Genomic DNA, 24,683 nt, shown 5'->3' on the forward strand with positions numbered 1-24,683 from the left:
GGAAGAGAACAGAGGCTAAAAATGAGTATCTGCTAGGATTTTAATTTAGTGGCAGATCTGAACTGTTTTTTGCTTCTATACTAATTATATTAATTTAAAAAAATGCAGAAAGAAGCCCTTTAAATATGTCCTAACACAAATGCTCTACAAATAAAACAGTGAAGTGAACAATGCCTAACAACAGTAAATATTTGTCAAATAAATAAATGGTACAAAGAGAGGAGTTAATAGGTATTGGGTTAGAGAGGGAGTTGTGAGGAGTTTAGGGACAAGAAGGAAAAAGACTTGTAGGGAAGGATTGCCCTGTGCAACACATACACAGATATATTATACACGTGTACACACATACACACTCCTCCAAAATTTCACCTTTTCTAGGTAAAACAGTATGAAATAAAATCTCCTTTGAGTATTAAGAAAATTGAGAAACAATTTAAATTATTTTTAAATAATTATTTTTTGGATATAAGATTAATTCTTGTAGTCCACAATTTTGATAACCAATTTTCTTAAGAAACTAGTCATAGTGATTAAAATTTTCAAAAGGTGGATATTTTCAAAACCAGAATTCAATCCTCCCTAAACTTTACTGGCCTTACGCATACCCAGATTCCATAACAATAACAATAAAAGGCCCAAATTCAATGTTAAAATATTCTTTAATGACCCTTCGCATCAAATACAGGTTTAGCATTTATTGACAAAATATATCAGAGATTATGGGTAATAAAAGTTAAAGGAAAAACTTTTATGTTGAGATTGGCTATCTTTCAAATCAATATTCTAGAAAATTTTCTGATTTACATATAGACTCTTATAACCCAGTTTAAATACCCACATCTATAATCTATGCTAAATATTGGGTTGGCCAAGAAGTTTGTTCCGTTAGTGAATACATTCAATAAAGTTCTTCGTGAAAATGAAAAATGTCTTTTATTTTTACTTAAAACCAAACTAACTTTTTGGCCAAACCAGTATTTATTTAAAATACACATGGTAAGCATTCAACAAGCTTGTTGAGGGGGGACATGTGAGGTTTCCACCAAGTATAGAGGAAAAGCTAAGGGTATTTTATGTAGATGGTACCTTGGGTTAAAGTTGGGATAACTCATGAACTATTAGTACCTAGTATGATCTGACTCACATCTTCCTCTTCAATCTTATCTCTAACAAGCCCCTTCTTTCAGGTTCAAGGATTCTAAGAGTCTTTGCATAGATTATATTCCCATGTTAGAAAACTCTCACCCTCTATCAACACACATTCCTTCTCATCCTCAGGTTTAGAGTCTTCTCTGACCATCCCAGCTAAGGAACACTGTCCTGTATCTGGCACTCTCCATTATTATCATTACAGTATCGCTAATGTCCTTCATTGCATTTATGGCAATTAGCATATAGTATAGCATTTTTATCAAAGTAACACATGAACATAGTTTTTAAGTCAACTCGTACTATAAAACTATAATGAAAAAGCAACACTACTGCATCTTATCAGATTCTACCCCATGTCCCATTTCAAGTATTTCACCTATATTTCCTTCTTATTTTTTTAATATCTACTTGAATATTTTTAAATAACATGATTAAACTACAATTTATCAATTTTATTTTTTAAAATTTTAATTTTATTGGAGTATAGTCAATTCACAATATTGTGTTTTAGGTGTACAAGCAAAATGATTCAGTTATACATATACATATATTCATTCTTTTTTAGATTCTTTTCTTTTACAGGTTATTACAGAATATTGAGTAGAGTTCCCTGTTCTATACAATATGTCCTTGTTGGTTATCTATCTTATATACAGTAGTGTGTGTATGTTTATCCCAAACTCCTGATTTATCCCCCTGCCCATGTTTCCCCTTTGGTAACAATAAGTTTTCCATATCTGAAAGGCTGTTTCTGTTTTGTAAATAAGTTCATTTGTGTCACTTAAAAAAATTAGATTCTACATATGAGTGATACCATATGATATTTGTCATTCTCTAACTTCACTTAATATGATATATCTAGGTCCATGCATGTTGGTGCAAGTGGCATCATTTCATTTTTTAGGGCTGAGTAATATTCCATTGTATGAATGTACCTCCTCTTCTTTATCCATTCAACCCCTGATGGACATTTAGGTTGCTTCCATGTCTTGGCTATTGTAAATAGTGCTGTAGTGAACACTGGGGTGCATGTATCCTTTTGAACCATGTTTTTATCTGGATATGTGCCCAGGAGTGGGATTGCTGGATCATATGGTAGTTCCATTTTTAGTTTTTTAAGGAACCTCCTTACTGTTTTCCATAGTGGTAGTACCAATTTACATTCCTGCCAATAGTGTAGGAGGGTTCCCTTTTCTCCACACCCTCTCCAGCATTTATTGTTTGTGGACTTTTTGATGATGGCTATTCTGACCAGTGTGTGATACCTCGTAGTTTTGATTTGCATTTCTCTGATAACTAGTGATGTTGAGCATCTTTTCTTTTAATTAATTAATTTGGCTGCACTGGGTCTTAGTTGTGGCATGCGGAATCTTTTGTTGCAGCATGCGGAATCTTTTGTTGCAGCATGCAGGCTTCTCTCTAGCTGTGGCATATGGGTTTTTATCTCTCTAGTTGTGGCACCTGGGCTCCAGTGCATGGGCTCTGTGGTTTGTGGCACATGGACTCTCTTGCTGAGGCACAGTAGTTGTGGCACGTGGGCTTAGTTGCCATGCAGCATTTGGGATCTTAGTTCCCTGACCAAGGATCGAACCCATGTCTCTACATTGGAAGGCAGATTCTTTACCACTGGACAACCAGGGAAGTCCTGAGCATCTTTTCATATGTCTTTTGGCCATCTGTATGTCATCTTTGGAGAAATGTTTCTTTAGGTCTTCTGTCCATTTTTTGATTGGGTGTTTTGTTTTGTTTTGACATAGAGCTGCTTGAACTGTTTGTATATTTTGGGGATTACTCCCTTGCCAGTTGCTTCATTTGTGAATGTTTTCTCCCATTTTGTGGGCTGTCTTTTGTGTTTGTATTTTTATGGTTTTTTTTGCTGTGCAGAAGCTTTTAAGTTTAATTAGGTCCCATTTGTTTATTTTTGCTTTTAATTTCATTACTCTAGGAGGTGAATCCAAAAAGATATTGCTGAGATTTATGTCAAAGAGTGTTCTGCCTGTTTTCCTCTAAGAATTTTATAGTGTCTGGCCTTACATTTAGGTCATTGAACCACTCTGAGTTTATTTTTGTGTATGGTATTAGAGAATGTTCTAATTTCATTCTTTTACATGTAGCTGTCCAGTTTTTTTCCCAGCATCAATTACTGAAGAGACTGTCTTTTCTCCATTGTACATTCTTCCCTCCTTTGCCATAGATTTAAATTTTTTCTTTTTAATTTTTTGATTGTACTGCATGGCACATGGGATCTTAGTTCCCTAACTAGGGATCGAACATGTGGTCCTTGCAGTGGAAGTGCACAATCTTAACTATTGGACCACCAGGGAAATTCCTCCTTTGTCATAGATTAATTGACCATATGTGCATGGGTTTATTTCTGGGCTTTCAGTCCTGTTCCCCTGATCTATATTTCTGTTTATGTGCCAGTACCATACTGTTCTGATGACTGTAGCATTGTAGTATAGTCTGAAGTCAGGGAGCCTGATTCCTCCAGCTCCGTTTTTCTTTCTCAAGATTGTTTTGGCTATTCGGAGTTTTTTGTGTCTCCATACAAATTTAAAAATCTTTTGTTCTAGTTTTGTGAAAAATGACATTGGTAATTTGATAGAGATTGCATTGAATCTGTAGGTTGCCTTGGGTGGTATTGTCACTTTTACGATACTGATTCTTCGAAGCCAAGAATGTGGTACATCTTTCCATCTGTTTGTGTCATCTTTGATTTTTTCATCACTGTCTTAAAGTTTTCAGAGTACAGGTCTTTTGCCTCCTTAGGTAGGTTTATTCCTAGGTATTTTATTCTTTTTTGATGTGATGGTAAATGGGATTGTTTCTTTAATTTCTCTTTCTGATCTTTTGTTGTTAGTATATAGAAATGCAAAAGATTTCATGAATTAACTTTGTATCCTGAAACTTTACCAAATTCATAGATGAGCTCTAGTAGTTTTCTGGTAGCATCTTTAGGATTTTCTATGTATAGTATGATGTCATCTGCAAACAGTGACAGTTTTACTTCTTTTCCAATTAGCATTCCCTTTATTTCTTTTTCTTCTCTGATTGCTGTGGCTAGGACTTCCAAAATTATGTTGAATAAAAGTGGCAAAATGGACATCCTTGCCTTATTCCTGACCTTAGAGGGAATGCTTTCAGCTTTTCACCATTGAGAATGATGTTAGCTGTGGGTTTGTCATAGATGGTCTTCTTATGTTGAGGTAAGTTTCCTCTATTCCCACTTTCTGGAGATTTTTTGTCATAAATGGGTGTTGAATTTTGTCAAAAGCTTTCTCTGCATCTGTTGAGATGATTATGTAGTTTTTATTCTTTAATTTGTTAATGTGGTGTATCACACTGATCTGCACATATTGAAGATTAGGTTATTTATTTGAAATTTTTCTTGTTTCCTGAGGTAAGATTGTATTGCTATAAACTTCCTTCTTAGAACTGCCTTTACTGTGTCCCATAGGTTTTGGATTGTTGTGCTTTCATTTTCATCCGTCTCTAGGTATTTTTTGATTTCCTCTTTGATTTGTTCAGTGATCCTTTGGTTGTTTAGTAGCATATTGTTTAGCTTCCACTTGTTTGTGTTTTTTACAGTTTTCTTTCTTGTAGTTGATTTCTAGTCTTGTAGCATCATGGTCGGAATAGATGCCTGATAAGATTTCAATTGTCTTAAATTTATTGAGATGTGCTTTGTAGTCCAGCATGTGATCCTGGAGAATGTTCCACATGCACTTGAGAAGAATGTGTATTCTGCTGCTTTTGGATGGCATGCTGTATAAATATCAATTAAGTCCACCTGGTCTAATGTGTCATTTAAGGCCTGGGTTTCCTTACTGATTTTCTGTCTGGATGACCTGTCCGTTGATGAAAGTGGGGTGTTAAAGTCCCCCACTATTATTGTGTTGCTGTAAGTTTCTCCTTTTATGGCTGTTAGTATTTGCCTTGTATGTTTAGGGGCTCCTATGTTTGATGCGTATATGTTTATTATTGTTATAAGTTCTTTGTGGATTATTCTCTTGATCATTATGTAGCGTCCTTTGTCTCTTGCAACACTCTTTATTTTTAAAGTCTATTTTGTCTGGTATGAGTATTGTTAATCCAGCTTTCTTTTGATTTCCATTTGCATGGAATACATTTTTTTTTTTTTTTTACATATTCTTACTTTCAGTCAGTATGTGTCCCTAGATCTGTAGTATTGCTGCTACAGCTTTCTTTTGATTTTCATTTGCATGGAATATCTTTTACCATCTTCTCACTTTCAGTCTGTATGTGTCCCTAGATCTGAAGTGGGTCTCTTGTAGACACTGTATATATGGGTCTTGTTTTTGTATCCATTCAGCTAGCCAGTGTCTCTTGATTGTTGCATTTAATCCATTTATGTTTAAGGTAATTATCAATATGTATGTTCTTACTGACATTTTTTTAATTGTTTTGGATTTGGTTTTGGTGGTGGTTTTTCTCCACTTCCTATTTTGTTCTCTTCTCTTGTAATTTGATGACTAAATTTAGTGTTGTATTTGGATTCCTTTTTCCTTTCTGTGTGTGTCTCTATTGTAGATTTTTATGTTTGCAGTTACCATGAGGTTTTGATATAGCATTCTATATATACACAGGATTGTTTTAAGTTGCTGATCTTTTAATTTCAAATGCATTTTCAATATCCTGCATTTGTGCTCTCATCTTTTCACAATTGGTTGTTTTGATATATTTGTGTGGTGATGATTTCCTACCTTTCTGTATATTTGCCTTTACCGGTGAGTTTTTCCATTTGTAATTTTCTTGATTCTAGTTGTGGCCTTTTCTGCCTAGAGAAGTTCCTTTGGCATTTGTTGAAAAGCTGATCTGGTGGTACAGAATTCTCTTGGCTTTTGCTTTTATATAAAGTTTTTGATTTCTCCATCAAATCTGAATGAGAGCTTTGCTGGGTAGAATATTCTTGATTGTAGGTTCTCCCCTTTGGTCACTTTAAATATATCATGCAACTCCCTTCTGGCCTGCAGAGTTTCTGGTGAAAAATCAGCTGATAACCATATGGGAGTTCCCCTGTAGGCTATTTATTGCTTTTTTCTTGTTGCTTTTAATATTTTTTCTTTATCTTTAATTTTTGTCAGTTTGATTACTATGTGTCTCAGTGTGTTCCTCCTTGGGTTTGTCCTGCCTGGGACACTTTTTGCTTCCTGGACTTGGGTGACTGTCTCCTTTCCCATGTTAGGGACGTTTTCAGCTATTATCTCTTCAAATGTTTTCTCAGATTCTTTCTCCCTTCTCCTTCTGGGACCCCTATAATGTGAATGTTGGTGCATTTAATGTTGTCTCAGAGGTCTCTTAGACTGTCCTCATTTCTTTTCATTCTTTTTTCCTTAATCTGTTCCATGGCAATGATTTCCACCATTCTGTCCTTTAGCTCACTTATCCATTCTTCTGCCTCAGTTATTCTGCTGTTGATTCCTTCTAGTTTATCTTTTTATTTCAGTTATTGTATTGTTTATCTTTGTTTGTTCTTTAGTTCTTCTAGGTCTTTGTTAAGTATTTCTTGTATCTTCTCGATGTGTCTCATTCTTTTTCCAAGCCTTGGATCATCTTTATCATTACTCTGAATTCTTTTTCAGGTGGACTGCCTATCTCCACTTTACTGAGTTGTTTTTCTGGGGTTTTATCTTGTGCTTTAGTCTGGGACATATTCCTCTGCTGTCTCATTTTGTCTAAATTTCTGTGATTGTGGTTTCTGTTCTACAGGCTGCAGGGTTGTAGTTCTTCTTGCTTCTGCTGTCTTCCTCCAGGTGGATGAGGCTAAGAGGCTTGCTTGTTCCTGGTGGGAGGGACTGGTACCTGCCCACTGGTGGGTGGAGCTCAGTCTCATTCCTCTCATGGGCAGGGCCATGTCAGGGGGTGTGTTTATCCGGCAGCTGTTTATTCAGGAAGACTTTAAGCAGCCTGTCTGCTAATGGGTGGGGCTGTGTTCCTGCCCTGTTGGTTGTTTGGCCTGAGGCATCCCAGCACTGGTGCCTTCAGACTGTTAGGTGGGGCCAGGTCTTGTTGAGAAAATGGCAGCTTCTAAGAGGGCTCATGCCAGTGAGTACTTGCCAAAACTGCCATCACCAGTGTCTTTGTCCCTTCAGTGAACCACAGTCACCCCCCACCTCTGCAGGAGACCCTCTAATATTAGCAGGTAAGTCTGGCCCAGTTTCTTATGAGGTTACTGCTTTTATCCCTGGGTCCTCATGCACACAAGACCCTGGGTGCACCCCCTAAGCGTGGGGTTTCTTTTCCCCCAGTCCTGTGGAATTCCTGTGATCAAACCCTGCTGGCCTTCAAAGCAAAATTCTCTGGGGGCTCCTTCTCCCATTGCCACACCTTCAGGCTGGGGAGCCTGACGTGGGGCTCAGAACTTTCACTCCTGTGGGACGACTTCTGTGGTATAATAGTTTTCCAGTTTGTGAGGTTCCCACCTGCTATGTATGGGATTTAATTTTATTATGATTGTGCCCCTCCCACCATCTTGTTGTGGCTTCTTTTTTGTCTTTGGATGTAGAATATCTTTTTTGTAGGTTCAAGCATTTTTTTGTTGGTAGCTGTTCAGCAGTTAGTTGTGATTTTGGTGTTTCCATGAGAAGGGGTGAGCTCACATCCTTCTACACTGGCATCTTGTCTCCTCCCATTATATATCTCCCATGAGGTTTTGATACAGCAGTCTATACATGTACAAGCTTGTTTTAAGTTGTTGATCTCTTCAGTTTAAGTGCATTTCCAACATCCTGCATTTGTACTGTCTTCTCATGATAGCTGGTTTTGATCTCATACTTGTGTGTGGATGATTTCCAACATTTACTTTATATTTGCCTTTATTGATGAGCATTCCCATTTGTAATTTTCTTGATTCTAGTTGTGGCCCTTTCCATCTAGAGAAGTTCCTTTAGCATTTGTTGCAAAGCTGGTCTCATGGTGCTGAATTCTCTTACTTTTGCTTATCCGTAAAACTTTTGATTTCTCTGTCAAATCTGAATAGGAGCCTTGCTGGGTAAAGTAGTCTCAGTTGTAGGTTTTTCCCTTTCATCACATTAAATATATCATGCTACTCCCTTCTGAACTGCAGAATTTCTGCTGATAACCTTATTAGGATTCCCTTGTATGTATTTGCTGCTTTTCCCTTGTTGCTTTTAATATTTTTTTCTGTCTTTAATTTTCATCAGTTTAATATGTCTCAGCGTGTTCCTTCTTGGGTTTATCTTGTATAGGACTCTCTCTGATTTCTGGATTTGAGTGAGTGTTTCCTTTCTCACGTTAGGGAAGTTTTCGTCTATAATCTCTTCAAATATTTTTTTCAGGCCCTCTCTCTCTCTTCTCCTTCTGGGTCTTTATCAATTTTAGATATCAGAATGGAAAATCACTTTCTCAACCTATGCTCATCCTTCATAGTGCTGGTTCTCATTCTTCCTTCTGTAACCTCTCCACAGCTAAGCCATCATCTGACATTAGAATGGACAGAAGAAAGAAGCCTTTCATTTATATTCTCAGGATTGAGATGACAATATATCCATAGAAGTGAGTTTTGTCACACTGTCACATTTGAAGAACATCTGACATCAAAGAAACAAATCCTCAAGTTTTTGTTTGATCAAGCTTCTTTGTCTCTACCACAGATTTTTTCCAAATTCTCCAAGAATTATAAACCCCTCAAGGATACCTTTTCAACACCATGTACTGTACCTATTAATTTTTTCTGTGGAGATATTCATTTTTCCCAAGTCCTCCACCCTCTTGGTCTAATTAACACTGCTTGTTCTCTAAGCCTGCCGAATTACTGTCATCCTGGACATTCCTTTGCTCTCATTTCCTAGATTCTGTATCTTGCTCTTTTTCTTGGTTTACTAGCTCATCTTTCAGATTCCTATAAATGAATACATGGATGTAATACTCAGAAGGCCTCACATCTATGAACATATTTTTATTTTATTTTTTAAAATTTATTTATGTATTTATGTATTTATTTTATTGGCTGTGTTGGGTTTTTTTTTTTTTTTTTTTTTTTTTTTGCTGTGCGCAGGCTTTCTTTTAATTGCGGTGAGTGGGGGCTACTCTTCATTGCGGTGCATGGGCTCCTCATTGCCATGGCTTCTCTTGTTGTGGAGCATGGGCTCTAGGTTTGTGGGCTTCAGTAGTTACAGCACATGGGCTCAATAGTTGTGGCTCATGGGCTCTAAAGGGCAGGCTCAGTAGTTGTGGCACATGGGCTTTGTTGCTCCGTGGCATGTGGGACCTTCCTGGAGCAGGGATTGAACCCATGTCCCCTGCATTGGCAGGCAGATTCTCAACCACTGCACCACCTAGGAAGCCCTGAACATATTTTTATTTTACTTAATAATCCTTAATTCACAATTTGGCTGGATATAGAATTCTAAGTGAGAAATCATTTACTTCTCAAGTTTTAAGGCATCGCTCTATTGTTCTAACTTCCAATTCAATGCCATCCTGATTTCTGAGTCTTTGTAATCTGCTTTTTTTTTCTCCCTGGAAACACTCAGATTCTTTGTTTTCTCTATCTACCAAAATTCCATGATAATATGCCTTCCAGTTATATGCTGTACTGAAAAGTTCAATATTGTCCTGGGTTCTCGGTAGCATCTTTGATTTGGAGACATACACCCTTCAGTTCTAAAAAATTTTTGTATTATTTCTTTGATAATTGTTGTTCTCAGTGTCTCCTTCTGAACTTCTGGGGTCAACTGTCTATCTTTTCTCATATTATCTCTCTTTGATTTTCTGGAGGATTTACTCAACTTTATTTTCTAGTTTCTCTACTCAGTACTTAACTTAGAGGAGCTCTTTCAAGTTCTCTGTCCTTTTTATAAAACATGCACCTCACTTCTATGGATATATTATCTTAATTCTGAGACTATAAATTAAAGGCTTCTTTTTCTGCCCATTCTAATATCTGTAATTCTTCTAAGTTTCTTTTTTGCATTTATTCTCTATTTCAAGGCTTTTCTCAAATGTCTGGTTACTCCTTGTTGTCTGCTCATGTTTAAGAGGAAGGCATCCAAGAACTGACTGGAAGCTCTCTGTGGGGAAAGCAGGGGAGGCTCATTGGGTAGGAACCTGATCGTTTGGCAAGAACCTGATGATGGGGCTGGATTTTAGGATTTTTATTCTGAGTCCATTGAGTTTCTTTAGAGAAAAATCTTCCAGACTCCTATCTGGATGCAAGAAGAGAGTAGTACATGTGTGCGAGATGCAGCTATCAGAGTATTGAAACTGAGCTACACAAAGGAACTGGGAACATCATCAGTCTTTATGTTGACTTTCCTTAATTGGACCCATCTGTTTTCAGTATGGGATCTCTCCCAACTTCTGCTGGGCCTGCTCTTTCCAAATGTAGGCCCCATATGGCTCAATTTTTCCATGTAATATACCTTCTTACTCATGTCTCCTGCTAAGGTAGGGAAAGGTAAGTTGCCTGACTACTTGGAGGCTGAGGTAGGGACTTTGGCATCTGTATCCTTTTCTTCATAAGGATTTTCAGGCAGTTCCCAAAATTTAAGCTCATGCCTCATCCCTGCCTTCATAACACCCAGAAACATAAGATTGTTGAAGATAATCATCTTGAATTCCATTTTATTTCATGGCCTATAAAAGAGACAAAATTTACCTTATGGGAACAACTTGTTTTAAAATGTGAAAATAACATAAATACACCATACAATTGGTAATATTCAACTTCTTAATGACTTGAGAACCACAATATAATTTTTCTCTAAATAGTTTAGTATTTCTGAAATTGAAGGTTTCATTTTGTGGTATAGTTGATCATTTTGTTCCTTAGCAGAAAGCATTTCACATGAAACTGCCAGCTTAGTGTGAAGAAATTGTCCAAGTTGCTCAGAAAAGAAAAAAAAAAGTAAATTTGAAATTCGACTATATCTTTATTTCTTACTCTTTTCAAGGGTCTTCCCTCATCTGAACATCTTGATTTTTTTTTTTCTAATCATTAGGAACAATACTATTCTAACTGGTCACATTTTCAATGGAATTTTACAGTTATATTGGCAAGGGTACATTTGGAAACAAAGGGTTCAAAAGCTAATCTCCTGTGCTCTGAATGGTTCCCGGGTACCTGATTGGTTTATTTCATAAAATTCAGGGCAGTAGTATTTCTCTAAAATCATTACTTTTGTAACTATTATGCCTACTTATATGAAAAACAGTAAAAGAAAAGAGAAGGAAACTATCATTACACTCTCATGATTTGACCAGTTCTTGATGATTTTCAGTTTGATTGTCTATGCTATCAGCTCTATTCTCCAAATTTAATTTGTCAGGGTTATAGTCTTTAATTCCACAAAAACTAAGACTTCAGATTTGTCTTAAACTGGGTAAACATGTCACAAAGATTTACAGTTCCATCACACACCTGCTACAATTTCTCCAGCAAGCTCAGTGCTGAAGCCCAGGGAGGGATGTCAGAGAAAGCAGACAATGACTACAGAAGGCAGATGTAGCTGGGGATGGATAGCAAGATGGCTGAAGAGAGGGTCCTATACTATGGACAACGTATTCCTACAGTAACCTGACATTTTCCATGCTTTGGTTATTTAACAGAAAATGACCAGAATTTATAATATCAAATAACTCAGGTGTTAGCTACACTTGCAAACTGAACTAGTACTATATACTCTCAGAATATCTCATATATATACATATCCTGATATCTAATTTGTATGCATATATTTCAATATCAAGAAAATATAAACAGATGTAGTCATTTTAAGAGGAGCCAACTCAAAAGTCAGGAAACAAATATAAATAAGTAAATATGCCCATGTTTTGTACTTTGACAGGTGGTGTACAAACAGCATGACTTGGAATCCTGGCTGTACCACTTACTAGCTGGTTGGCTGTAACCTTTGTTTCCTCATCTGTAAAGATGATAATAACCTTCCTTATACAGATATTGGAAAAATGAAACAAAATGTGTAAAATACTAAGTACATATGTTAGTTATAATATGATAACTGTAACTATTCTAGATTCTAAATAGTTTTTCCAGTTGATATCATTTCCCCTTAAACTAATAATGTCTAAAAAACAGTAATCATTATCTGCTGTTTCCTTGTTTCTGTTAGTGATAATGCTAACCTCCAAGTGGTAAGTGAGCTCCACACAGACCCAAAACTTTAGACGTGGATACATTTTGCTCCTCTCATATTATGTGTTGTAAAATGTATTTTTAGGATCTACTGTCATTTCTGGGCTAAGTTTTAGTTTCAGACAATGGAATCATACTTTTTTTCCCTCAACTTCATGAAATCCACTCTTCTAAAATATAGTATACATATTTGCCCATGTCCCATTCCCCTCTGGCTGTTACAAACTTTGGATTTATAAGCCAAGTACATGCTTGTACATACACACCACTCTCTGATAAAAAATATGAAAAGGTCAGCAATATATAAATTCATTATGGTGTTTTGTTGCATGTGAAAACATCTTTAGCCGGGACAAATGGAAATAGAATGTAGTTTACTACTCCCATGTTTAAGGAGTCCTCGAGCTAAGGGTATGGTATTTCAACTCAGCTACATAAACATTTTTAACACTTACCAAGGTTGGCAAGAATAATCTACTGGTTTGGGCACCTAGAATATAAAAACGCAAAAACAGATTAAGTTTACTTAAGGGAAGCTTTTAGAAATCAATCATTAATTCAGTTCAGCTGACTCAGCTCTATAAAAGCCTAAGTAGCATAGTCCTAGAACTATCCATTGGCAATATTACACAGAGAGAATCATAGCATATGTCAGATACGTAGAAAATAATTCATTTTTCTTTAATTCATTCTTTCATTCATTTTACTGTCACTGTACCTCTAAAGGGAGAGAGAACAGGAAAAATTGAAATCTTTTGGTATTTATTATCAAGGTAGTTGATTCCTAGAATAGAAAATTAAAACTAAAATATTAAGAAAACCAAATAGCACTCTGCTTTCCTAAGACATTGGAAAAAAACAGACAAAATAAACAATATACACTGGACATAGACTCTTATTTTGTAACACAAAACTCTGATTTAGAAATATACCAACTGGAAAATGTTTTCTTTATGAAAAAGTCATGGGAAATATCCATTTTCCCCTTTTTTTCCTATGGAGCTTTGCAAAAGAGGAAAATCGCATTTTCTATGCAAATAAAAAAAAACTTCTAAGTGCTGACTGCAACTAGAAAATGAACAAAACCAAAGAAGCCACACTAATGTTCATAAAATAACAAATACAATGCATACTACATAATTTCATGAATCACCCGAGTCTTTGATACATACATTTAATGGTATTCCTGGGCCTTTGTTACCCTCATTTGTAACTGAGGTCTGGTCAATGTGAATATATCTCTAGCTATGTCTATTTTCATAATGGGCTGCTACTATTTTGACCTTCCAGGTTAAGAGTTATATATAAAAATCTATCTTTCTTGTCAGAACATCTCTAAAGTTATTAATATTTAAATATTTTATCCTATGGATCGCATTTTAAATTTCACCACCATGTAAAATCCTGATACCCAGCAAATAATATTGAAAGTAAATTACACCATTCAAATCCTGCAAATATTTTCTTATACCATTTTGTTTTTGCAAATATAAATCAATCTTCAACAGTTTCCCTTTTCATAAGATAAATATGGCCTCCGAAATCTGATGGGGAAAAAAATTTTCCTCCTTCCCTGTTCTTCAAATGTATGCTTATACCTACACCAGTGTCTCTCTTCCTGGAGAACAACAGCAAAAAGAGGAGAGAAGAGGTAAAAAGCCTCAACATATTTTGCCTGTGGATTTTCTTAACTGGGAAAGATCCACAAAAGTGAAGGGTGACATAAAATTCTAAAGCAGAGCAGAGATTTAAGCCTATTTCATTCCAATGTGTCCTTCTGGAGCTTTTTCTCTCTTTGGTGGGTACATTTTGATGTGTGACAAGCCAGGACTGTCTTCTCAGCTATGATCCCCATCATCAGAGTAGGATCTTGTCCTTTTCCATCTGACATGGGCCCTCCCCATTTCTTTCATGTGCACTTGGGGCCCCTGTCTGGATGAATATCTCAGATATAAGGCTATAAATAATTTTCTTCTCATCTTTGACAGTTTTTCCCTAATGCCTTTTTCTACCTTCATCATAGGCTGTTTACATTGTTAACCTTCGGCTATGGTTATAGAGTTTAAAAAAAATTTATTGGGAACATAGCATACATATAAAATTATATAAGATATATGCTTTTTCTCAAGTACATCTTATAAAAGCTAGATGAGAAGTGAACTTTCTGTGTTTGTTAGGCTAGAAATGTTATTTCATTCTTATTGAGGAAAGATATATTTCTAATTTTCTTTCAAAACTTTGAATATATTATTCTTACTAATTCAAATATTTAAATTTCACTGTATGGAATTTCCATTTGGTTCTTTTTTATACTTCCTATTTTTCTGCTGAGGTTTCCTATCCATTCATTACAAACATACAGTTAACCCTTGAACAAAATGGGTTTGAATTGCATGGGTCCACTTATATGTGGATTTTTTTTTCAGTGGTAAATACTGCAATACTACACGATCTGCATTTGGTTGAATCTGTGGATGTGAAACCACAGATATGGAGGAACTGTGGATATAGAGGGGCGACTATAAGTTATAGGTGGATTTTCCACTGCTCGGAGGGTCGACACCCTAACCCCTGCATGTTTCAAGGGTCAACTCTATTTTCCTTTATGTCCTTGAGCACAGTTATAATAGCTACTTTAAAAATCCTTTCATGCAAATTCCATCATTTGGGACATCTGAGGGTTGTTATCCTTTAATTGTCTTTTCTTTTGAGTGTGGTTCATGTTTTCCTGTTTCTTTGTATACTGGCTGATTTTGGATAGCATCTTGGATGATTTGAATGATATGCTGTAGAGGTTCTGGATTCAGTTATGCTCCTACAAAGAGTGCGGTTTTTCTTAGAGTGGGCAATTAACTTGTTTGAACTCCAACTGCAAACTCTGTCTTCCGTGTGGTAAGAGGCAACTGAATACTTCATTTAGTTCTTTTAGCCTAACCTGAGCTACTTGAAGTCTGCACCATTCAGAGACTGAGGCAACATTTATACCATGTTTCTTTTTTAAAATTTTTATTTTATATTGGAGTATTGTTGACTAACAACATTCTGTTTCAGACATACAGCAGAGTGATTCAGTTATACATATACATGTCTATTCTTTTTCAAGTTCTTTTCCCCTTTAGGTTATTACAGAATATTGAGCAGAGTTCCCTGTGCTATATAGCAGGTCCATGTTGGTTTTCCATTTTAAATATAGAAGTGTGTAAATGTCAATCCCAAACTCCCAATCTATGCCTCTACCCCACCTTTCCCCCCTGGTAACCCATAAGTTCATTCTCTAAGTCTGTGAGACTGTTTCTGTTTCGTAAATAAGTTCATTTGTATCTTTTTTTTTTCAATTCCATATGTGATATCATATGATATTTGTCTTTCTGTTTTACTTCACTTAGTATGATAATCTCCAGGTCCATCCGTGTTGCTTCAAATGTAATTATTTCATTGTTATTAATGACTAAGTAATATTCAGTTGTATATATGTACCACATCTTCTTTATCCATTCCTCTGTCGATGGACATTGAGGTTGCTTCCATGTCTTGGTTATTGTAAATATTGCTGCAATGAATATTGGGGTGTGTGTATCCTCTTGAACCATGGTTTCCTCTGGATATGTGGTCAGGAGTGGGATTGCTGGATCATATGGTAGCTCTATTTCTTGATTTTTAAGGAACCTCCTTACTGTTCTCCATAGTGGCTGTACCAATTTACACTCCCACCAACAGTGTAGGAGTGTCCTCTTTTCTCCACACCCTCTCCAGCATTTATCCTTTGTAGACTTTTTGATGATGGCCATTCTGACTGTTGTGAGGTGATGTCTCATTGTAGCTTTGATTTTCATTTCTCTAATAATTAGTGATGTTAAACATCTTTTCATGTGCCTCTTGGCCATCTGTGTACCTTCTCTGGAGAAATATCTATTTAGGTCTTCTGCCCATTTTTTGATTGGGTGGTTGGCTTTTTCATATTAAGCTGCATAAACTGTTTAAATTTTGGAGATTAATCCCTTGTTGGTCACATTGTTTGCAAATATTTTCTCCCATTCTGTGGGTTGTCTTTTCATTTTGTTTATGGTTTCCTTTGCTGTGCAGAAGCTTTTGAGTTTAATTAGGTCCCATTTGTTTGTTTTTATTTACATTAAGATGAATTGAAAAAGATATTGCTGCTATTTATGTCAAAGACTATTCTGCCTGTATTTTCCTCTAAGAGTTTTATGGTATCCAGTATTACATTTAGGTCTTTGATCCATTTTGAGTTTATTTTTGTGCATGGTGTTAAAGGATGTTCTAATTTCATTTTTCTTACATGTTGCTGTCCAGTTATCCCATTTATTGAAGAAACTGTCTTCTTCTCCAGTGTATGGTCTTACCTCCTTTGTCATAAACTAATTGACCATAGGAATGTGGGTTTATTTGTGGACTTTCTATCCTGTTCCACTGATACATATTTGTTTTTGTGCCAGTACCATACTGTTTTGATGACTGTAGCTTTATAGTGTAGTCTGAAGTTAGGGTGCCTGATTCCTCCAGCTCCGTTTTTCTTTCTCAAGATTGCTTTGGCTGTTCAGGGTCTTTTGTGTCTCCATAGAAATTGTAAAATTTCTTGTTCTAATTCTGTGAAAAATGCCATTGGTAATTTGATAGGGATTGCATTGATTCTGTAGATTGCCTCGGGCAGCATGGTCATTTTTACAATATTGATTCTTCCAATCCAAGAACGTGGTATACCTTTCCATCTGTTTGTGTCATCTTTGATTTTTTTCATCAGCATCTTACAGTTTTTAGAGTACAGGTCTTTCACCTCTTTAGGTTTTTTCCTAGGTATTTTATTCTTTTTGATGTGATGGTAAATGAGATTTTTTCTTTAATTTCTCTTTCTGATCTTTCATTGTTAGTGTATAGAAATGCAACAGATTTCTGTATATTAATTTTGTATCCTGCAACTTTTACTGAATTCATTGATGAGTTCTTGTAGTTTTCTGTTAGCATCTTAGGAATTTTCTATGTATAGTATGATGTCATCTCCAAACAGTGACAGTTTTACTTCTTCCTTTCCAATTTGGATTCATTTTATTGCTTTTTCCTCTTTGATTGCTGTGGCTAGGAATTGCAAAACTGTGTTGAATAAAAGTGGCAAGAGTGGACATCCTTGTCTTGTTCCTGGTCTTCAAGGGAATGCTTTCAGCTTTTCCCCATTGAGTATGATGCTAGCTTAGGGTTTGTCATATGTGGCCTTTATTATGTAGAGGACATCCAGACTGGTCTTTTCATATTTTCTATTTCCTCCTGGTTCAGTCTTGGGAGATTGTGCCTTTCTAAGAATTTATCCATTTCTTCTAGGTTATCCATTTATTGGCATATAGTATCTTGTAGTAGTCTCTCATGATGCTTTGTATTTCTGTGGTATCTGTAGTAACTTCTTTTTCATTTCTAATTTTATTGATTTGAGCCCTCTCCCTTTTTTTTCTTGATGAGTCTGGCTAAAGGTTTATCAGTTTTGTTTAACTTTTCAAAGAACCGGCTTATATTTTCATTGATCTTTTCTATTATTTTCTTCATCTCTGTTTCATTTATTTTTACTCTGATCTTTATGATTTCCTTCTACTAACTTTGGGTTTTGTTTGTTCTTCTTTCTCTAGTTGCTCTAGGTGTAAGGTTAGGGTGTTTGAGATTTTTCTTGTTTCCTGAGGTAAGACTGCATTGCTATAAACTTCCCTCTTAGAACGACTTTTGCTGTATCCCATAGGTTTTGGATTATTATGCTTTCATTTTCATCTATAGGTATTTTTTGATTTCCTCTTTGATTTCTTCAGTGATCCTTTGGTTGTTTAGTAGCATATTGTTTAGTTTCCACGTGTTCATGTTTCTTTACAGTTTTTTTTTCTTGTAGTTGATTTCTAATCTCATAGCACTGTGGTCAGAAAAGATACTTTATGTGATTTCAATTTTCTTAAATTTACTGAGGCTTTCTTTGTGGCCCAGCATGTCATCAATCCTGGAGACTGTTCCACATGCACTTGAGAAGAATGTGTGTTCTGCTGCTTTTGGATGGCATGCTGTATAAATATCAATTAAGTCCACCTGGTCTAATGTGTCATTTAAGGCCTGCTTCCTTATTGATTTCCTATCTGGACGATCTGTCCATTGATCAAAGTGGGGTGTTAAAGTCCCCCTACTATTGTGTTACTCTCAATGTCTCCTTTTATGGCTGTTAGGAGCACCTCAGTATATGAGGCAAATACTATGTTGGGTGTATATATATTTACAATTGTTATAAGTTCTTGGATTGATTCTTGATCATTATGTAATGTCCTTCTTTGTCTCTTGTAGTGGTCTTTATTTTAAAGTCTATTTTGTCTGATATGAGTATTGCTGCTCCAGCTTTCTTTTGATTTCCATTTCCATGATATACCTTTTTCAATCCCCTCAGTTCCAGTCTGTATGTGTCCCTAGATCTGAAGTGGGTCTCTTATAGACAGCATATATACAGGTCTTGTTTTTGTATCCATTCAGCCACTCTGCGTCTTTTGGTTGCAACATGTAATCCATTTATGTTTAATGTGATTATTGATATATATGTTCTGCTATGTTTCTAGCTTAGCATTATTTAGGTCACAAAGCTAATATGAATTCCAGCCTCACATGTGGGTGGTTTTTGGATCTAAAGTTAAGAATTCTCAGGGGAGTGAGACTGTGTTTTTCTTCTCAACCAAGATCCAAGACAAAGATAGGCATATCTTCTTCTGTGAGACAGTTTTCTTCTTGCTCACCCACTGAGGGCTCTGGGATTCACAGAGAGATACCCAAGTTTGCGCTGTGCTGTAGCTCTAGGCTTCATCTCCAGTAAATATATTGCCAGAAATGAAATTGTCTTTTATGTTTCTCTTGTGTTTTCCCTCCTGCTTACCTTCATTCACCTAACTTAACTACAAGCAACAAATGAATCTATAATTTTGTTAAGCAAGCAGTAAAATTTTAATAGCAATTTATTAACTTCAAGCTATTAAAAAAATCATATTTAGTTGGTAGTCCTGCCCATAATTATGTGTTCCTCTACAACTCTTTATCAGCTTAAAATTGTAAGCATATTTCTTTTTATAGTAACTAACCAGATCACCAAATATCATTCAATATGATTCTATAAGCTGATTTAATTAGTATCGTCCATTGTTAATTACCTACATTTAGTTAGGGACTTTTGTTTGCTTTTTCACTCCGTTGTTCATTCATACAACAAAAATTTATTAAATACCTACTATGTGCCAGACTATTCCTAAAATAAAACTTCAACTGCTCATTCTATGCTATTTTCAAGGAGTTGTGAAAAGAAAACAGTACATGGTACATGAAATGCTTAATAGTTTTGATGTCTTTAGGTTCCCAAAGTCTTAATTTTCTGCTACCTGCCTAATATAAATATCACTTCTTTAAGCATAGGAAGCCTTAATCTTATTCATATAAATGACAGAAAACTATCTAAAGAATCATTTTTGCTTATCTAATTAAATGAGTGGTATGACACTTCAATGATTTTTTTCAAGATTATAACATAACCTGAATAATAGGTGGCATTATATCATAGAAGCAACAAAAATAGCAAGAGCCTTTTTTGTTTGTTTTTTGGATTCCCTTTGCTTTTGAAATTAATTAAGCTTGAATGAGTCGAGTAAATTATTCTTCAGACTACATCCAAGGTTAAGGATGGCAGACATTCCCAATTATAATATTAAAAATAAAGAATGTTCAGTTTAGAAATCTGGGAAGGACTGAAATATGGCAAGAAAGATAGTCCAAGAAGGTTTTTTGTTCTGTTTTCCCCCCTCAAACCATTAACTTCATTATATTAGTAAAATAAGTTCATTTATTTAGAGTTAAAAACTTAAAAAGTTTCATAGAAAAATCTACCCTAAATACCAAATTACAGTGATACAATATCACCCTAAACAGAAATTTATAAATTTCATAAAGTAACAGAGAGTACATTTTGTTATATTCATCCATAATAATATTTGAGTAAATACTCATTCTTCCCATATCTGCCTAATGTGTTTGAGGTTTTCAAAAAATGTCATTATGACACTATATAAACAGTTATTGCAAACTAAAGCACAGAAAAATGTATTAAGAGATTTGACTGAGGAATATGTGGAATTTCATGCTTTCTAAGAAGCAGGCTTTCAGACACACTAGTTGAAGTGCAGTATCTCTTGGTAACCCAAAGTGACTGGAAATATATTAGACCATACCATTCTTACCTCAAAGGGAAAAGGGAAATTTGTACAATACATCTGATCAGTTGCTTTAGTTTATTCCCTTTAAAACCTTAGAAGAATTTACAAAATTAAAATTTTTATAATTTCCCTCTTGAATGTATTCCCTTAACATTTAAAAATATTTTCTGACAATAGAATGATCATGATTTTGGAATATAATATTATTAGTAAGAAAATATTAATAAAATTAATGAGGGACCAGACCAGTAACCTTTGTATATTCCTGACAATTAATTACAGCATCAAAAGACAAAGTAGAAAGAAATAAAATACTCATACTTACACACGGGCAAGGCTTGACAGCGTCACTCGGAAAAAGTCCAACCTCTCCAGATGTTAAATTTCTACCCTAAATTAGGGGAAAAAAATGCCAGTGTTGAGAACAGGTTTACCATAATGATAATCCATAACAGTAGATATGTGATGTTATTGATAGAGATCCTCAGAATTACTTCCACATTGTATCCAGTCCTAAGCATTATCTTACTATGGCTCAGGAAAGGGAAGCATAAGCAGAAAGGTTTTAAAATTTAAAATTTACATGTGGCTTCAGATCATGATTATAAGATAAGAATTCAAGTTTCACTTCCCAATCTACCATTCAATGTTTTTAACTTCACACCCCTCAATCCTATAATAGAGATAATAGCATACTGTATATTTCAAATTTATATTCATAAATACAAGTAGATCACACTGGTTTTGTGCAAGCTCATAATGAATCAGGATATTGATATCCCTAACAGAACTCATGAGAATGTTCCTCCAACAGATAAAACATTTCAGGATATGTGGAAGTGGAAAACAGAGCATGATATGATGTTTTAGATAATTTTCAAATTTAGGAGAAAGAAACAGGATATTGATTAAGGGAAGAGGACAGTTAAGATGTTGGAGGAAAGGATTATGACTCAATGGCATTGTAAATGAGAAAAGAGGGAAGAAATTAACAATAATAAAATTATTTTTGGAGACCTTTAGCCAAATTCCTCTTTAAAACAATCTCATAATACAGTCGTTTCCCTTTTCTAGAAAAACTATACTCAAAACATACTGCAACAATCAAAACGTAGTTAAAAAGTTCTTGTGAGATTATTTCTCCTTGTCCAAATACCGGGCTTGTTTTTATTTGCTACTTTAACAGTTGCTTGCTTCTGAGTACCTCAGATGAGTAAGGTGCATTATAAGGATGCTACATGCTCTAGTACTTTTGACAAGGAAGAGTAACAAAAAATGATCAGAAAACATCTCTCTTGAAGCAGTATCCCTTTGTTCCCATGGGCTATGAGTTTGTAGAGAAAATTTTAAAAAGTGGGAATCCAGAATTAAAGACAATGATAAGGAGGAAGACTAAGAGAAAAGGGAAGATGGGGGAAGGGAGAGTGGGAGAGAGAGAAGGTAAGTGGAGCAGAAAAGGGGGGAGAGTCAAGTATGGGGAGAAAAGAGAAGGGCAAAGGGTGGGGTTAGGATAGCGGGAGGTCAATTACATAACCAAGCACAGAGAAGATATTAATTTTGGCAAGGTTCTCAAACTGCACTGCACTTGCATGTTAGGGAAAAGGTAAGTGAACAGGTGGGGTGTTCATCCATTTTGTCAACAAATAAAGATTCTAATGTTTGGTTAGACACTGAGGAAAATGCAACAGTTCATAAAGCAGTGCTTGTTTCCTCCTGTATTTTCAGAAGATAGGTATACATATAATACAAAGTAGAAAGGGTTAAATACTGTTAAAGAGGTACAGGAGAGACTATGGAAATTCAAAAAATAGATGGAGGATTGGGGGGTTGCCTGAAAGCTACATGGAAGAGGGGGCACATGAATGTAAAATGTGCAAGGTGTAAACAAATAGATATGACATGGAGAACGTTCTGAAAACGGAATATGTCGTGAGAAAGGCACAGGGCTAGGAAATTACAGGATGTGCACAGGAAATGCAAATTGTTCCCTTTAAGTGGAGTCTAATAATAAGTAACACTTATTGTACCCCTACTGTATGCTAGACACTGCTCTGAGCGTTTCTCTTAGTCCTTACAATAATCCTTTGTGGTAAGTCCAACTACAATGCCTATTTTAAAGGTGAGAAAAATGAGACCCAGAGAAGTTAAGTGATTTGCCCATGATCACAGAGCCGGCAAGGGATAGAACCAGAATTCAGAGATTTGCACTGCTCTCCCTATGGCATAAGACTCATAAAAAAGCTAAAAGGTACCAAGGAACCAGTTTGATTGTGATATCTGAATTTATCATTAGCTATGGGGTTTCAGTAAAGGGGTTATATTTTATTTTACTTTTTAAAAATGTATTATTTTTGGCTGTGTCAGGTCTTAGTTGTGGCACGCAGGATTTTTTGTTGTTGTAGCATGCAGGCTCTTCCTTGTGGCGCACGGGCTTCTCTCTAGTTGAGGTGTGCAGTTTTTTTTCTCTCTAGTTGTATTGCAGGGGCGCCAGAGCTCAGGGGCTTAGTTGCCCCACAGCATGTGGGATCTTAGTTCCCTGACCATGGATCGAACCCACATCCCCTGCGTTGCAAGGTGGATTCTTTAACCACTAGACCACCAGGGAAGTCCCAAGGGGTTATATTTTAGAATTATGCAAGCTAGCTTACAGATGGGCATACTTTGTAGGTGAGAATATCATTAAAGAAATGGTGTCATAGAAAGGGAAGGAGGCCTGGAGGAGGGGAAATAAGTGCTAGAGACATCATTTAACTGCAGTGTTTGGGACCTGCCTGTGGATTAGATACAGGAAGAGAAGACTGGGAATTAAAGACTAGGGGGAAGAGTCAAGGATGGAGGTGATTATGTAATCCATCCAGTAACACAGATTTAGATGGCAGTCATGTAGAAGGGAAACTTGAAATCATAGGAGCAAGAATGTTGTGGAAGAAAATGTAGAGAGAAGAAAACAAAACTTGGAGAAATTAGCCTAACTAGAAGGAGGAAGGAACCACCAGGAGGGAGGAGAATCAGAGACTAGAGTGTGAGGGCAACACAGTAACTGTAAGGTTTCAGTGATGTGTTTATCATTCAGCTGTATTTACTGAGTGCTTCTTGGTGCTTTATTTTAAGCATGACACTGAGATACAAGTAAATAAGTATAATATTTGATTAGCTAGACCCTTATATATAAATGCACTGCAATGCTACCTGAGTACAAAATATAAGGCTCTGCAGGTGGGAACCATATACTGATGGAGGGTCAGAAGAGAAAAAAATAAAGGTGATTGTTTTAAAGTAAAATAAGACCTCTGAGAGTACACTAAAGGAGGTAATTCATTTTTCAGGGGAAGGGTCTAAGCAAGAGCCTTATAATGGTTTTTTAAACCTATATTTGAAGATGTATCAACAAATTGGAAAATTGTGGCAATTATAAGAATGGTGAACTGTCAATTCTCATTCTTCATCAGAAAAAGAACAAAAGGTCTTAGGTTATTGAAATCAGAGTTCGGGAAAAGCAGTGATATTCTGTGACAGTGCATTTAACACTATTGGAGATCTCCCAGGAGAAGGAATTTTTCACTAAGCAGACTACTAAGGGCATTCTGAATTTTCTCCTTATTGAAATGCCCTAGCAGTGCACGTTACAGTTCCTTAATGGTCACAGGCAGATGACAAAGAGGTGAGAGATAATTTAACATATCTTAACAGATGAATAAAGTTACATTTCCTCACTAAATTCTATGAGATGTCAGTTGTAGCTACGGGAGACAATACGTGCTGTACTTAATGATTTTTCCACTTATTAAGGGAGTAGCCATCCTACAACATTTGGAAGATTAAAAAACAAAGTAGTGTGTAGGTGGGGTGTCTTTGGTTCCCTGGTGGTTGTGTGTGGGCTGTACATTGATAATTCATTAATACTAATAGGCGGAGCAGCTGTCAATCCCCTACGCAGGGACGGAACTGCAGACTTTGGCTATGAAATCAACCATTTTCAAAGCCAGTGATTCTGTGCACTTTATGTGATGATCTATTTATGAAATTTTTACTAACCTTGATAAGAGACATGTAGCTGAATAACCTCCTTCTTTACTTTTCCTGTGTGGGCATTTTATTCTGGGTCAGATAATCAACTTGTCATTCCTTTTATGCCTATTACAAACGCCAGAGATAGGGAGTCTTCTTTTCGT

The 24,683-nt window shown here is 35.9% G+C and overlaps 1 protein-coding gene across 8 annotated transcripts in view; it reads right to left on the reverse strand.

The window, feature by feature from the left end:
- Positions 1–24,683, reverse strand: part of VAV3 (vav guanine nucleotide exchange factor 3) — a 376,903-nt gene that overhangs the window by 28,329 nt on the left and 323,891 nt on the right. For 7 of the 8 annotated variants that reach the window (XM_057720790.1, XM_057720914.1, XM_057720825.1 and 4 more), the window contains 2 exons: positions 20,837–20,902; positions 12,745–12,779 (listed from right to left, as the gene is read on the reverse strand). In XM_057720790.1, the coding sequence (XP_057576773.1) occupies positions 12,745–12,779; positions 20,837–20,902 (101 nt within the window). Of the gene's footprint in view, positions 1–4; positions 12,060–12,744; positions 12,780–20,836; positions 20,903–24,683 lie in introns of those variants that run through there. The other variant, XM_057721174.1, reaches the window with a different exon arrangement.

Source organism: Hippopotamus amphibius, chromosome 1 (genome assembly GCF_030028045.1).
Source record: "Hippopotamus amphibius kiboko isolate mHipAmp2 chromosome 1, mHipAmp2.hap2, whole genome shotgun sequence".
In the NCBI taxonomy this organism is placed as follows: domain Eukaryota; kingdom Metazoa; phylum Chordata; class Mammalia; order Artiodactyla; family Hippopotamidae; genus Hippopotamus; species Hippopotamus amphibius.